The following is a 17,164-nucleotide window of genomic DNA, read 5'->3' as shown; positions in this document are numbered from 1 at the left end:
TCTCTAAAAAAAAAAAAAAAATAGCCAGCCATGGTGATGCATGCCTGTAGTCCCAACTATACTTGCTATTGAGAAAAAGGGTGAAGACTAATAGGAAGAGAGCAATGGAATTTGAACCTAAGTGAGAGTCTGAATAATTGGTAGAGCAAAGCAGGAGGTGGGAAGGAATGGGGATGAGGATGGAGACAGATCAGTATTAGATGACAGGAGCACCACATCTTTTGTTGGTGTTGGAGGAGAGAAAGAAGCAAAGAGGCACCTATAGCTGTTTGCAGGTGTGATGCTGGGACATCTTTCAATGGTCTCATTTTTCTATGAGAAGAGGAAGGCAAGGGTGTTAAGAGGTAAGGATGCTAAGAGATAAGTGCAAGTAAGATTGTTGAATGGCCACCTTGAAATATGGGAGAAGATCTAGGGAGACCAAAAGATACTGCAGAACAGCAGGGGAGGCCCAGTCAAAGGTGGTAGAGTGGTTCTGGCCTGTATGTGTCTGAACTTCCCTATGATATCATTGAAATATCCCAAGAGACCGTCAACATCCCCTTAATTAAACATTGACTACAAAACTATTCCTAATTCAAACTTCAAAATATGTCATTATTAGGAAGAAAACGCCCTGACTGTCTGACAACCAGGGAATTCTGGTTCTGGAAATTGTACTTATCTCATTGTAAATAAAATATTGGCATGTTGGGAAGGCTTCTAATATAGCAGAATGAGCATAGGCTTTGGAGTTTGACAGATGTGCAAATCTCACCTGCTGGGTGACCTTTGGTAAATAACTCACTGCTCCCCATCAGTGTGAATACAGGTAAATTACTCATCCTCTGTTTCTGAAGCTCAGATTTCTCATGGTAGGACTGTCAAGAGGTTAAATGAAGTAACTTACATAAAGGTTAGCACTCACTAAATACTTAGTCTTCATCTCATCCCCTGTCCCCATTCATCCTATGAGACTGGCTATCTCAGTAAGCACCAAGAGACTGGCACACTGCGAGTGCCTGGATAAAATCAGGCTTGCAAGGGAGAAAACCACCAGATCCTGGGCTCTGTTGATTCATCAGGCCATAGCCAATTTATAAGGCTTTATCTACGCAGCCTCCTTTAAACCTTTTTCTCTACCTGTGCTTTAATTTGTTTTTATGTTAAAGACATCCTTAAAGACTGTATTATTCTTGATAGTTTTTATTATATGCAGAATTTATTCTGGCATTTTCTCATAAATATTCTCAAACTGGGGTGGAGTTGAGGGGCAGTGAGTGTTTCACTGTGTGTCTTGTTCTTCCTGCGAATCTATAAATTCACAGTGAAGTATGAGGGTGGGGCAGAGGCAGTGTGTCCTCTGTATCTGGGCCAGTGCTCCTTGATAGATGGTCAAGGTCCTAATCCTGCCATTATAATCCTCTTATTCCACCACACAATTATCAAAAGGAGTGGAAACTTCTGTGGGAAAAAATTTGATGGTGAAAGAATGTTAAAATTAGCTTTACATTCCAAGGAACATAAATAAAGAACAAGAGGTGACCCAGAAAAACATAAAGATCAAAAAGCAGTTTCCAGGGCTTTGGGATATGTCTTATTCATCTCTAGCTCAAGGCCTGGTGTGAGTGAGTCTAGTACAAGGGGGAGGAAGGAGAATTAACCATGTACTCTGTGCTTGATCCGTGCAATACCTCCTACATACATTTTTTTCATTTATGCCTCCCAAAGAGCCATTAGTTAGGAAATAATATCTCCATTTTTCACATGAACCCGCAGCTGAGAAATTAAATAACTTTATGTTCCCAGAAAGTCAGGTATAATGCTGGCATTTGAACTCAGACCTTCACACTCCAAAGTTCATAATGTTTCCACTGTATTATTTTGCCTATTCTGAATATCTCTATTTACAGACCTAACAATTGTGATACTCCATGAGATAATGTGCGCAATATAAAATCCAGTTGACAATTTAAATGGAGGCAGAAGAATATGTATCAAATCATTTGATAGACAACAGTTATATTTCAGTAGATGCTTAAATTTATATATATGTTTTTCTACTGCTTTGATTTCAGGTAAATACAAATTTCTTGATTTAATATGTTTATTATTGAATAACACAAGTAATGCATGTGTTGAATAGTGATTCATAGCTTAATTATAAGTAAACTCAACCATCACATTTGCTAGATCTGTACAAACTAAGTCATTTAATATGATGCTGATAGTAAATATGTAAAGCATATAGTAGATCCTAGAATCTGTCTTCCAAATTTTGAGTGCTGGACTCTCAGAGGAGTGTCTGTATTATGTAAAATTGATGCATAATAAGATGAAATTCTCAGCTCTGTCTCTTTCACTGTATCTCACTAAGTGAATTTTAGAGTTTTCTCAAGTTAATCTCATCTAAATTCTTTCTTGTAGTGTGTTGGGCTAGTTCAACTAGCATCCATCCATGCATTCATCCATCCATCCATCCATCCATCCATCCATCCATCCATCCATCCATCCATCCATCCAGTTATTCATGTAGTAAATCTATAATAGGAATCTTCTACTTGCAATACAAATTTGTGGGACAGTGACAGACACAGTACTTGCTAATAGAGTCTCATATCAGAGAAGACTGGCAATTAAGGAAGGTTCAATCACTACAAAGCATAATTTCCCAAGGTGACTTTCCTTCCTGTTTAATGAAAAGCATGTTCTTTTGTATCACACATTTCTCCGTGGCCTCTTTGCATAGAAGTATGCCTAGAATGTATGCATGATGCATAGAAGTATTTTGGTTATCTTTATGGTACTGTATTAGAGTCATAAGTTGTTAGATGCCATTACAAGGATGTTTCCTTTGCAAGAGGGACTGTATAAAGTACAGAGATATGACTCCTATGGGAAAATAAGTAGAAAGTGGAAATCTCACAGGAACGTGCCGCCGCAGGTTCACTGGTGTGCCTGATGGAGAGGAGCTGGTGCTGAGGGCATTCTCTATGTCCTGATCAAGCTGGTCCAGTTTCATAATCAGCAGCACCATGGAGTCCAGCCGCGCCCTATCTCGATCTTCTCTTATTTCCTGAGGAACAGAACATGTTGTTACTGAATCTGAAAGGCCATTTCTTAATAAGAATAAAAAGTTCCCTGTTCTTCAATGCGACAAAAGGGACACTGGGTAATAGGCAGTCTTTAATTAGAAGAGAAGTTCCATTCTGTATCATCAATGGGCTCTTCATTGGGAAGATACTGACCTAGTGCCAAGAAAGCATTTTACATGAATGTTAAATATATATCTTGTAAAGCAAAGTGCAGTGAAAAAAGAAGTATAACAACAATGAGTAATGGCATGTATTTACTATTTTCCCACTAATTATTTTTGGGAAAAATTATGTATTTTTCTTCTTTTTTGAGAGTGCAACTTGATTATTTAAAAGGTACTAATAATTGTTTGTGGCTAGACATTTAGGGATGCATATGAGATAATATTTTTGGAAGACTCTTTTGCAATATAGTAAAAACACTAGAAAAGAATTAAGCGAGGCAAGTTTTCTGTTTGCAGGGGAACAGTTTTCCTAGTATGGGGCCATTTACCCATGGCTGCTTAAAGCTATATCCTAACTAAAATTTCTTCTTTTGAATTTCTTTTCTTTCACACACTTTTATAAAACAGCTCCCACAACAATTTGTATTTTTGTAAATGACTATGGTTACTTGCTCTCAATTCTCTATACTACAGACATATATTGATAGAAATATTTTTGCTTATAGGAGTAAAGCTTCTCATTGAGCCTATAGGGTTACTTGGGCATGACTCTACCATTCTGGTGTGTTTAAGTCAAGTCAGTTAGTTCTAGGAATCTTCCAGATTCCCTGTGTTGTGCAAGGTATTAGGATGGGTTAGGGTATTGGCTAAAAAAAAAATACCATAGAAAGCACAGTTAGGTTCTTCAAAAGGAACATCTACAGAGAAATGTCATGCACTCAGGGTCGGCTCTTTCGAGGCAAGTCATCATTTGTGACTTACGTTGCCATCCTCTCCATCTGTCTGATTATACTGATCTGAGTGAAATCAGCTTTAAAAGGACCACCAGTGGCTGATCTCAGTGGGAAAATACATCTTGACAGAAGCCTGAGGGCTCTCAATACAATGGTGGCAGATTGAGGATTCACCGTGATGGTGGTTCCTTGTGCGATGAATCCGATGACTGCCCGAATCACAACTTCCTTTTTTTTTAAAATTTGCTGTTTATTTTAATCCTTCTAAATTCCCCCCAGCCACCATTAAAAGGCACCCCCAAAGAACAGGGTCTAGGATAATTTTGTGGGTTAATCTAATTTTACAGAACTTTCTATATCTTAAACAGCGAGAGCAGACTGTTAATATTACAGAGGCATTACCTTGGACATGTCAGATAATTGGTTTATCAGATTAAATTGGTCAATCAATTAATTAAGCTAAAATCGGATATGTTACTTGAGTAAACTGAACTTGTGCATGGTTTAACAGATTAATGCAAATTGAAACAGCTAGCCCTGTTTTCACAAAGACAGGTTAATTTTGAGAATACGTTAAGCATTTTTTGAGGCATGCTAATTCTTTCAGAATACCATGCTGTTGTTGTTACTTCAGTCTCCTCCTATTGTCCCTGCTGTCTAAAACACTTAATAAGGCTGTGACAGAAAATTACATTTTTTTGTCATCATAAACTATTCTTGTAAAGGGGTCCATGATATTTGCGAACAAACAGACCTGTTCCTTTCCATGTATCCTATCCCTCACAGCAACAGAACTTTGTTACATTCAAAGAAGTGTTATTGATAGTATGATCGTGCTTATAACTTATTTAGGTTAATTCCCTTCTAAATATTCCAGATAATGGAAAAATCTGATTAAATAGTAATTAAATCCCCAAAATCACTCCTCCCACGAGCTTCATTATATACTTTCTTTTAAACCAAAGTTGTGTTTGGCAAGATGATGATCTTTGCATCTGTATTTCCACATATGATTTTGTGTGATCGTCTTTCCTTTCTCAGTTATAATGTCCTCAAGGACAAAGATTCGATTTTTCTACCTGGCAGACATAAGTCAAGTTATACACTGCTTGTGCAATTTATTTTCAGGAATAATAATAATGAAATCAATCGGAGCCACTGAAATAACACCTCCCAAAGCCTTAGAAAATATTTCTTGATATTTTCCAGCTACTATGTTAATGTTGGATACAGCAGTATATCCTGCAGCTATCCCAGACAGATCAGCAGTAGTCTCAGAAACAATTTGTCTTTGAATTAACTGGATGCTGACATTGTGCTTTAAAAACATTTTCAAATCCATGGGATGAAGATCAAATTATTTTAAATGATCTGCCAAAAGGATTGAAACCAAACATTCTTACTCTGTGATACTCCTTTAGAGAAATAAGCCTATTTTGATTCCTTTTTCTTCTTGGATGCATCCTTATTCACCATCCATTACATTTAGCCTGAAGGGTCAAGTACACAGACCAGTATCATATGTTACACATTCAAAAAAAAACTTCACAAAATAGAATGACGGCAAACCTGATGCTTTGGATAAACACTATTGCTCTCGTTTTCAAAGCCCCAGTATTAATATTTCACAGAATTTTAACCTTTCATATGTTGATGGCTACACTCCAGCAAATGTTTTCATGCCTGAAAACAGAGCAGCGTATTTGCAGATTTTGTCTAAGTGGACATCTACAGTGGACTTAAAAAACTCCCTGTCACTACAGCCCAGGAAGAGAAACTTCTTAACAAATGAAGCTGCCTATAATGAAATTAGTATTTCAGTAACCTCTGTAAATCAAGACCAAGATGCTAAATTCTCTTCCCTCTCTATCTTTCCTTCCTTCTTCCCTTTAGTCACTGGTCCAAGGGAGTGAATATTTATCAGTAAGAAAGACAGATAAAATCTCCGTTTTCCTGAATATTATAGTCAACCACAGGAAGACAATGAAAATCAACAGTCTTACGTAAGATGGTTTCAAATGGGAACAAATGTAAGAAGAAAATAAGTAGGGTACTGAGATACAGAGTAACTGCAAGGTTGTAGCCTGGTCACAGAAGAGCTCTTTGCAGAAGTGAGAGTTAAATCATGATGAGAGAGAGGGAGGATGAGATGGAGGAGATGATAGAGAGGCAGAGATAAAGATAGAAAAGAGAGAGCATAAGAAGGAGGAGGAGGAAAAGGAAGAGGAGGCGAAGTGGGGGCAGAAGGGAGCTGTGATTGACAGGAAGTCGAAAAGGATGAGGGAAACTGGGAAAACAGTGTTCAAGCAGAGCGAAGAGTAACACAGTGATGTTAAGGAGGAAATGGGTTTGGTTAAAAAGAGAATCAGAAAAAATACAGGAAAGTTGAAGGAGGGGAAGTGAGAGGGAGAGGGAATGAGTGCTAGTGCAAAATGAGGCTGGATTTAAATACGAGACACCATTTTTTGTTTTAAAGGTCACTATAAAGTGGTAAGTTTCATTCTTTGTGTAATGGAGGCCACTGTCAAGATATAAGCAAAGGAGTGATTTAGTACATTTTATAAACGTTTAGATTTCTTTCTTTTTCCCTTCCTTCCTTTTTTTCCTTTTTGAAACAAGGTCTTACTCTGTTGCCCAGGCTGTACTGCAGTGCAGTGGCACGATCTTGGCTCACTGCAGCCTGGATCTCTCAGGATCCAAGTGATCCTTCTATCTCAGCCTCCCAAGTAGCTGGTACTATAGGCACGTGCTACCAGATCTGGCTTTTTTTTTTTTTTTTTGTATTTTTTGTAGAGACAGGATTTCGCCATGTTGCCCGGGCTGGTCTCAAACTCCTGGACTCAAGAAATATTCTCGTCTCAGCTTCCCAAAGTGCTGGGATTACAGGTGTGAGCCACTGCATCCGGCCTAGTTTTCTTAATACATATTGTCAATCAAAATTTTTGAAACCTTACAATACTTTCCATCCAGCAATGCCCCATGACTAATGCATGCCCTTTATCCTAAGGTTATTTTTTCTAGTTTTGGTCTTGTTAGGTTGAAGTCTAAATTGAACACATATTCAGTGATGGTAAAGAAATAACAGGTTATTTTATTACAAGACGCCATACATTTTAAGATCAAAGTGGAATAGGAAAAGGCACTGTTTGGGGAGCATATTTCTTAGGAGCAGGAAATGGGTGGGCCATGGTATGTTGGTAAATGTTTAGCAACTGAATCTCCAAATAAAATGAAAGTCCTTATTTGTGAATTTCCATGGGGTAAATACTCCCCTGACCCATTTCAAGCTGCCAACAAGATGTTACTGACTGCAGGGTTGGAAGAAATGTGCACAATTGGCCCATTTGAGCTGGTGTGAACCAGTGTCAGCTGGCATATGGTGACTCCAAAACACACTGGGGTAGGGGTCAGAAGGATGGAGAATTCTTCTTAGAATTTGACTTGAATAGAAACATTGATAGTTACAAATATAGTTATAATTATGGTTTAGTCAACATAATAACATATTAAAATAATGCATTTTATTTTTTTAATACATTTATTTTCCTTAATATTGGAAGGAATTTCCTGGGCAACAGGGATTAACATTACTAAGGAATTACCTGAACAACAAGGAATTTACCTTGTTGCCCAGGTAAATTTTAGTATGAATTGTAGATTTAAATTTTGTCTACTTCTGGGATGGGCATGGTGGCTCACGCCTGTGATCCTAGCATTTTGGGAAGCAGAGGCGGGTGGATCACTTGAGGTGAGGAGTTAGAAACCAGCCTGGCCAACATGGTGAAACCCCATCTCTGCTAAAAAAAGAAAGAAAAAAAAAATATATATATATATAGACAGGCATGGTGGCGGGCACCTGTAATCCTAGCTACTTGGGAGGCCTGAGGCAGGAGAATCACTTGAACCTGAGAGGTAGAGGCTGCAGTGAGCCGAGATTGCACCATTGTACTCCAGCCTGGGCAATGAGAGTGAAACTCCATCTCAAATTAATTAATTAATTAATTAATTTCGTGTACTTCTGGAAGATTTTTTTTCAGTAGTGGCTCCTTTAGCTCTCTTCCTTGCTCTATTTATTATTTATGTTTGTAAACTTCTTTAAAATTAACTATAATTAACATGTTTTTTATTTCAACTTTTATCTTAGACTCAGAACTGCATGTGCAGGCTTGTTACATGGGTATATTGTGTGATGCTGAGGTCTGGGGTACGATTGATCATGTCACCCAGCTAGTGAGCATAATGCACAATAGGTAGTTTTTCAACCCTTGCCTCCTTCCCTCCTTCTCCCCTCTGTGGTCCCCAGTGTCTGTTCCCATCTTTATGTCTATGAGTGCCCAACAGTTAATGTATTTTTATATTCACATTTATACTTAAGTCAAAACACAATTCTTTAAGTTACTGATATGTCATTTGGATACTTCACTCAACAACAAATAATTCGGAAATATAAAAGTTCAAGGTTCCAGTGCCTTGATTTTGCAGATGAGAAAATTGAACTCCAGGGAGTTTTTAAAATCCTTTGGTAAAGTCAAGACTAGAGCCTGGCTCTTCCCACTCCCCTTCCTGTTAGCTTTCTAGTTCTACATGTTGGTTTCCCTCCATGTTAAACATTTTAAATTTTATGCCCACTTGGGTATCATGAATTCTCTCCTCAACTTCTGCATCCTGGTTTTTCTTCCTGTCAATATACAGAAACTGTGTTTTTGAAGAACGTCAATTACTACAACATTAATTGCAAGAAACCTGTGAAGTCGTCTTGCCCTGTTGTTTTCTTTTCTTTCTTTTCCCTTTTCTTTTCTCCCTTCCTTCCTTCCTTCCTTCCTCCCTCTCTCTCTATCCCTCTCTCTCTTTCTGTCTTTTTTGTTCTTTATTTTTTTTTTGGAGATGGAATCCAGCTCTGTCTCCCAGGCTGGAGAGCAGTGGCACAATCTTGGCTCACTGCAACCTCTGCCTCCCAGGTTTAAGTGATTCTCCTGCCTCAGCCTCCAGAGTAGCTGGGATTACAGGCTTCTGCCACCATCCCCAGCTAATTTTTGTATTTCTTTTTTATCAGTAGAGATGGGGTTTCACTGTGTTGGCCAGGCTAGTCTCAAACTTTTGACCTCATGATCTGCCCGCCTCAGCCTCCTGAAGTGCTGAGATTACAAGCGTGAGCCACCGCGCCTGGCCTTGCCTAGTTCTTTAAACTTTTATTTAGCAATCATTTAAGGTATGTTTATTGACCACTATGTACTGTACACTGTTTTGGAGGAAGCAATCTATTTCATATTTGTGCAGCTATAAATTTTAAAAAAGGTTATAGTGTCAAATTCTGCCTTCCTCTAACTTCTCAGCTTCTTCCATAAGAACTAGACAGAAATAGCAGTGTCTATATTCCATGAAACAGTCTTTCAGATATTTGAAGAATGATGTGGTGCCCATGTTCTTTCATTTTTGGGTGAATCATCCTCAATTCCTTTAATTATTTCTCATATGACATGTTTTCAAATCCTCGTTAATTATGTTTACTCTTCTCTGGATATGACATAATTCTGCCAATGACTCAATTAACTGTTGATGCCCAGAATTAAATATATTACTCTATGTGTTCTCTGACCAGGGCAGACTAGGCAAGTGCTTCTCCGTGTTCTATATACCCTCTTTAAAGCAGCCTAAGAATTTAGTGCCTGTTTAGAACATGAACAGGCTATTCTTAATGGAATAGCCACAATCTGCTTTTTTAATGAGGAAAAAGTATTTAGTTGACTGTGAGCCGAACTTGAGTCAAAGCTGTGATATATGTCTCTTTTTCCCATTATGGGTCTGTATAGTGCTAAGAACAGAAACATCCTATTGCTTTGGGGACGGCAACCAGCTGCTGTCAAAGTTTAGATAATATGTGTAGCAGCCGTGGAAGAAATTTCCAATTGTATCTCTTTCAGACATAGGTCAGTAGATACGAGGCAAATTAGGAGAGAAATTTCAACTAAATTTGATTTACTGTCAGAAACCTAAGATGTCTAAGCCCATGGTGGTAACCTGGAAATCTGAAAGAAGCTCCTAATTTACTTGGAAGAGCTGATTAGTTCCCCGGCAGTGAAGTCTCTTTGATTGCCGTGGTGTCTGGGGAAGATGAATAGGGTTTCTAGAGAACCATTCTTTCCTAAAAGTGTCACATTCTGTGAGGCTTAAACAACAGGAGTCTCCTCTCTGCTTCTTTCCTTCCATGTGGGAAAGATAATCCCAATACCCCTCTTTCTACAAATGCTCTTAATTGAACAGCACAAACACAGCATGCACACAACGTGGTTGGGGAGGAGGTGCAAATTACCGGACATTTTGCAGACTGGAGAAACACAAAGTCCAGAAAAGAGTGTGCCTCTTCTAGAGAGACACAGGCTCTGTTTTCTGAATGCCAGCATTTGGAAGAGAACCAAAAAAGTTCAGTAAAATACCCAGATGCTTCCAAATAGTGGATGATTGGTTCAGCAAATAGAGCGCTGCTTGAATGCTTTTCTTGTCAATGAACGGTGGCGTCACATAATCATTATAAATTAAATGCTAAACCAGGAATAGAACTGAAACTTCCTGATTCAAGGTTCTGGCCCCTATGCTGTCTTCAATTCCATATGCATCTTACTGGTTGTTCTGGGCTGGTAATACTCCTTGCTCACCCATGAAAGAAAGGCACCTTTTAGCAAAAGACTTGGCTCAGTTTCATCCTGAAGTATTTGATCTCTGGCCAGCTGGACTGGTGTAAAAGTCTCATATTAGCGTTGTATGTTTCATTTGACAATAAATTTCTAATTCTAGACTTTCCTTTCTTAAAATAATATCCTGTTTAAGAAACCAGAAAGTTATTAAGTCTCTTTTTTTAGAGCAGTGAAGATTTTCATGCAAATTGACACTAAGAAGCTAAAGATAATGTAATTATCCAAAGTCAGAATTTCTAGGCAAGTTAAATCAGTCAGTCTTAATTTTTATTCCACTGTGTTTTAATTTGAAACTTATGTAGACTAGCAGGAAAGAAAACAAACCAACAATTATTTCCTGTTTGCTAGATATATTGCATTCAACTCCAAGTTCTAGGTATATTATCTTTTATTAATAATATGTGCCACTCAGATTATAATATTAGGTCATGAAGATGGATAGATAATATTGTTATTTAAAGTTGCAACAAGCAATCTTTTAACTGACATGTAATCATTAATTAGTGATCATGGCTTTATATTATCTGTTTATATTTATCCCCTATTAATCTGCTTCCACTTAATAAGATGTGGTGAAGAAAACTGGATTCTCTTTTGCTTGATTTTTAAACTCCAACTAGGCTTCAAACGGAGCACTGATTAGCCAGAACTTTCGTAAGTTGCCTACACAGTTTCCTAAATAGTTTTAAAGAATAGTGATATAGCTCATCCTGAGAAGTGTTCAGAAGTGGTAGGTGTGAACCAGGGGGAGAACTGAGTGGGCAGCAGCTCCTCCCTATTCCAGGGAAATCTGAGCATGGCTTCCTCCATGCACTTCAAAGGCCCACTTTGGGAACTGGGAAATAATTTCTACCTAAATCATTTGGTAAGTGTGCTGGAACCAGTCTTCATTTTAGGTGCTAAAATTAAAGATTGGCATTCAAGTCACTAAATACATTACAGAATATAGGATCAGTCTTGCTGAGCTGATACGTATTCCATACTATCCTGCTTATGTGATATCTGCCAATTCCTGTGACTATTTTTTATTTTTATTTTTGACAATATTCAGTAACTCTGCTTTGGCTCAGGTTTTAAAGCAGATAAGACTTTTCTTGGTTTGAAAACATAAGAAAAATATCTGTTTAACACTGAAATTCCATAAATTGTTTTTAGGAATATTATGATGATCCTTCCTTTGCCATGAACAACAAAGAAAGACATAAGTAAGCATGTATTCTTTTTTCATTAAAATGTACCCGTTATTTTTTTTAAAGTCTTGTATTGACCTGACTTCTGTCTACTTTTCTACCGCACTGTTGTAACTCTGATTTAGCCCAGTGGCCCCCAAATGTCAATCATTCTGAGTCCAAAAACTATATTTTCCTTAATATTTATAGTTATTCTTTTTACCACTGTATCTTCCGTATTATTTTATAGCTGTATTTTTAACATTATATATACATGCTATATAATATATAAATAATGTGATCCATTTCTAACACACATTAAACTACAAAATTATCAAAATAAAGATTCTTTATGCTATCTGATGTAATCTCAGTTAAGCCATACTATGTTTTAGGAAATGCCTTACTACAAGTAGAGAGCTTCTTTTGCTTTCTCAAATATATACTCTTCTCCCTCATTTGCAATTTGAATTTGCAGATTTAGCAAATAAAACTACAGGATGTCTAGTTATATTTGAATTTCAGATAAAAAATAATATTTTAGTGTAAGTATTTCCAAATATTGTATAAGACAATATTGCATTGAACATACTGCAGCTCAACATTTTTATCTGAAATTAAAATGTAACTGGGTATTTTATGTTTTATCTGGCAACTGTAGTTTTCATTCATGTCATAATCTTCTTTTGGCTTAACACACTTCTTGCTGGGTATATCCGAGGAAACCCTTGGCTTCAAGGGCAATGTCACTCCAATGGAGAGGTCTCTCATAAGCTTGTTTCTTTGAATGAATAAATATTATTTGTCTCCTTATGTTTAATTTTACAGCTTCAGTGAGTGAGGATTTTCTCTTCCCAGTATCTTATTTTATGTTATATCCTGGGCAAATCTAAGAGTTGCCATTTTGGTTTTACTGTTTTTTTGTTTTGTTTTGTTTTTTGTTTTTGAGATGGAGTCTAGCTCTGTCCCCCAGGCTGGAGTGCAGTGGTGCAATCTCAGCTCACTGCAAGCTCCGCCTCCCGGGTTCACGCCATTCTCCTGCCTCAGCCTCCAGAGTAGCTGGGACTATAGGCGCCCACCACCACGCCTGGCTAATTTTTTGTATTTTTAGTAGAGATGGGGTTTCACTGTGTTAGCCAGGAGGGTCTCGATATCCTGACATCATGATCCACCCGCCTCAGCCTCCCAAAGTGCCACTTTGGTTTCACTTTAGCAAGAAAATTAGAAAACTACATGAAGTTGATCTTGTGATCTTTTTAGAATTTCAAATTTGTTTACATTATTAATGCTTTGTACTAAATCTTCCAAGAATAAGTTCAGAGTAAATTTTTTGACATGATGTGTTTTTTCACAACTAGTATTAAAGACATATTTGTAGCTTTTTGACATCAGTGAAGAGTCCTCACATCAATAATGTTTGGAAAATTAACCCAGTCCTCTCATTTCTTTTTTATTCTTTTATTTCTTTATTTTATGTAGTCTTTATTTTATTATTTATTTATTTATTTTTATGAGACAGAGTCTCGCTTGGTCACCCAGACTGGAGTACAATGGAGCACTCTTGTCTCACTGAAACCTCTACCTCCCAGATTCAAGCGATTCTCTTGCCTCAACCACCCGAGTAGCTCGGATTACAGGCACCTGCCACCACGTCCGGCTAATTTTTGTATTTTTAGTAGAGATAGGGTTTCACCATGTTTGGCCAGGCTGGTCTCGAACTCCTGATGACAAGTAATCCATCCGTCTTGGCCTACCAAAGTGCTGGGATTACAGGCATGAGCCATTGCACCCAGCCCTTCATTTTTTTCTGAGAAGAAAATTACTCTAGAAAGTTGAAGACTTTCCCAGGGCTATGGACTTAGTTAATGGCAGAAATAGAAAATCCATGTCTCCTGATTTAATTCACATTTTATTCTTGTTACCCAAGTAGCTATTTACAAGTTTAGACCTGTAAGGTTCTTCTTCATTCAGGTCTACCAATGAACCTCCCGAAAAGGATGTATTTTCCACACCAATCAAAATTCATTTAGAGATCTGATTTGAATACCTGTAGATTAAAAAATAAAACATATTTGCTCACATCACATTTTCTTATTGTTATTAATCTACATCTTTGGAAGATAAAAACCTTGTCACTCCTAATTTGTTCTTTTCTTCCTTTTGCCCTCCCTCAAGTCCTTCCGCCTTTCTTTCTGTCAACAATGAACTCTATCAGGGCTTCCAATCTTAGTATGTATTGGAATCATCTGAAGAGCTTGTGAAACCACAGATAGCTGTGGATTCTGTAAGCGTTAGATGGAGATAGAGTATTTGCCTTTTTAACAAGTACTTAAGTCATTCTGCTGCTGCTTCTGCTGCTGGGGGCCACACTTTGAGAATCTCTGAACCACATGTTTGAGTAGTAGTTTTCAATACTGGCAGATTATCAGTGTACTTGTATAGCTTTGGACACTTCTACATGCTAAGGTTCCCCTGACCAAATTCTAATTTGGTAGGCATAGGGGGAGGCTAAGCTATGTGTTTTTAAAAAGTTCCACGCATGTATTCATAGCACAGCTAGGTTTGAGGAACATAGTAATAGATTGTAGAGAAAACCATTACATGGTTTCTGACGAAAATTACAGTGACAGGAATTAGATTCTCACCTAGGGTAATTCCTCAGTAAAAACTTCATTAATCTCCTATGTTAACAGATTAAAGAAAAAATATAATCAATAAATGTCAAAAAGGGCATTTATAACATTTCAGACTTATTTGAAATCTTTTGCTAGTGATTACAAACAACAAAATAAATAAAAATCACCTCTTTTAAGTGACAAGGACTTAGAAGGCACAGTTCTTCACCTGATTACGAGTGTAAGACGCTTAGAGCAAGCCTTGAGGATAATGGGGCAACACTGGAAATATTTCTATAGAACTAGGAAAAAGTAAGAATGCTTGTTATCACATACTCCACTCAACATTACACTTGAGTTCTGCCCAATGCAGCAGCAGCAACAGCAACAGCAACAACAACAACAGCAACACAGAGATGATTATATTACAAAGGAAGAGAATGTGTACCTCAGAGTCTAAGAGAATAATCTGACAATCTGATAATTTAAGCAAATCAAAGAATTTGGCACAACAAAGAAAAACACAAGATTCTTGTCCTCTGCTATTAATCATTTAAAAAATGGAAGAGGAGGAATAAACCCTCATATCACAGTAGCAAAAAAGGTTATTACATACCTAGAAGTAACTACAAAAATAAATGAACAAGACCATTATGAAAAAAAATAAAAAAACAAAAATGTCACCAAAGAATGTAAAAGACTGAATAAATGGAAAGATATGTACTTGCTCTGGAGAGGAAGGTTCCAATATACTATACAACTGATTTGTTATGTGTTCTCTCTGTTTCCCCACTAGATTGTCAGCTCCACAAGGGCAATCATGGTTTGTTGCATTCACTGATGCAAACCAAGAATCTAGAGCAGTGACACATAATCATCACACAACAAATGCCTGTTGAATGAATGAATAAATGAATGAAATATTGTTTGAATTAATTTATAAACTCAAAGGAGTCCACACGAAACTCTTGTGGGTTTTATGGTTTTTTAAAAAATGAACCTACCTGCAGAACTGATTCTTAAAAACAAAAATGAAGACCAAGAAACATATTACCCAGCAGTCATAGTCATTGGTATTTTTATTCAAATGAATTGAAAATTTATGTCCATGTAAACACCTGCATACAGACGTTTATAGCAACTTTATAGATACTTGCTAAAGCTTGAACTAACCAATATATCCTTCAGTAGGTGAGTGGATAAACAGTCGTACATTTAGACAAAAAAACATTATTCAGCACTAAAAATAAATGAGCTATCACGCCATGTAAGGATATGGAGGAAACTTAAATGCATATTACTAAGTGAAAGAAGTCAATCTGACAAGCTATCTACTGAATAATTCCAATTATATGATATTCTGGAAAGATTGTCAAGAAGGAAGGGATGAAAATCCATTCCCTAGAGGAGTTTTAGGGCAGTAAAACTTTTCTGAATGATTATAGTAGATAACTGTCACTATACGTTTGTCCAAACCCATAGAATGTACAACACCAAGAGTGGACCCTGATGTAAATTATGAATTTTGAGTGCTACTGACATGTCATTGTAGAGTCATTGATTGTTACAAATGTACTACTTTGGTGCTGAATGCTGATGGTGGCTATTGGCAGAGGGCCAATATAAAACTTTCTGTACTTTCTACAAAATTTTGCTGGAAACCTAAAGCTGCTTTTTAAAAAGTCTATTAAAAATATGAAGCAAAGAAAATGGAAAGAGACAAATTTTTAATGTGGATGTCTTTAAATACACACAAAATACAGAAAAATAATAAATTGTGATTTATCTGTCAGATTTAAAATGACCAATATTTTGCTCATTTATCCCTCTTCACATTTTAATCAGTGTTTTAGGTAAATCCCAGAGACCATATAATTTCATCCACAAATGCTTAAGTATAAGTTGATTTTAAATTTCATCTGTAAGAGAAAAGGAGTCATAATTGTAAAATCTTTTTTAAAAATCCAAATGTTCTATGAAACAACACACTGTATAAAATGTCCACAAAGATTGATAAAAGTTAAAATACAATTATAGACTGGGAGAAAATATTTAGAGCATATGTATGACAATGAATGAAGAAATTATAAAAAGACAACCTAATAAAGTTGGTCAAAGCATATAAAGAGTCTATTAATAGAAGAATTCCTAATGATTTAAAACCCCAAAGCATCACTGGTGATTAAAACAATGCTCATTAATTATGAATGAGAATTATTATTTTTTTCATAAAAAAGAAATCATGACCACACTCAAGTTTGACAATATTTTGGAAATATAATTTTTTTCCCCTTTGGAGAGTAGCTTGGGAGTCTCTATTGAAATTAAAGTAGAACATATTCTTCAACCTGGTAATTTAATTTTACATATCTATCTTAGAAAATTACTTGCACACATGCAAAGAAAGTATAATCGATACTCACTTTGTTGTAGTATTTTTTGCTAGTAGCCAAAAAACAGGAAATAACCTACTAGCAATAGAAAACTTTAACTTAATGAGTTATGGCACCAGTATTTCTTGGATCACAATGCAGTAGTTGCATACGATGACGCAGATTCACATGCACTGACAGGGCCATGAGTAACCTACGTAATGCTTCAATGCAAGTTAGAAAAATGCCCCTTGGCGCGCTGGCTCATGCCTGTAATCCCAGCATTTTGGGAGGCCAAGGCAGGCGGATCACGAGGTCAGGAGATCGAGACCTCCTGGTCAACA

General features: G+C 36.9%; 1 protein-coding gene across 2 annotated transcripts in view; it reads right to left on the bottom strand.

Annotated features, from left to right (window-relative positions):
- The window catches only part of DLC1 (DLC1 Rho GTPase activating protein), a 438,391-nt gene that overhangs the window by 324,493 nt on the left and 96,734 nt on the right, over positions 1 to 17,164 (bottom strand). For both annotated transcript variants that reach the window (XM_011934900.1, XM_011934899.1), the window contains exon 3: positions 2,906 to 3,055. In XM_011934900.1, coding sequence (XP_011790290.1) covers positions 2,906 to 3,055 — 150 coding nt within the window. The remainder of the gene's footprint in view (positions 1 to 2,905; positions 3,056 to 17,164) is intronic.

The sequence above is a fragment of the Colobus angolensis genome, unplaced genomic scaffold, assembly GCF_000951035.1.
Source record: "Colobus angolensis palliatus isolate OR3802 unplaced genomic scaffold, Cang.pa_1.0 Scaffold14, whole genome shotgun sequence".
Taxonomy (NCBI): domain Eukaryota; kingdom Metazoa; phylum Chordata; class Mammalia; order Primates; family Cercopithecidae; genus Colobus; species Colobus angolensis.
Note: the sequence above shows the minus strand (reverse complement) of the source record. Positions and strands in the feature narration are given on the sequence as shown.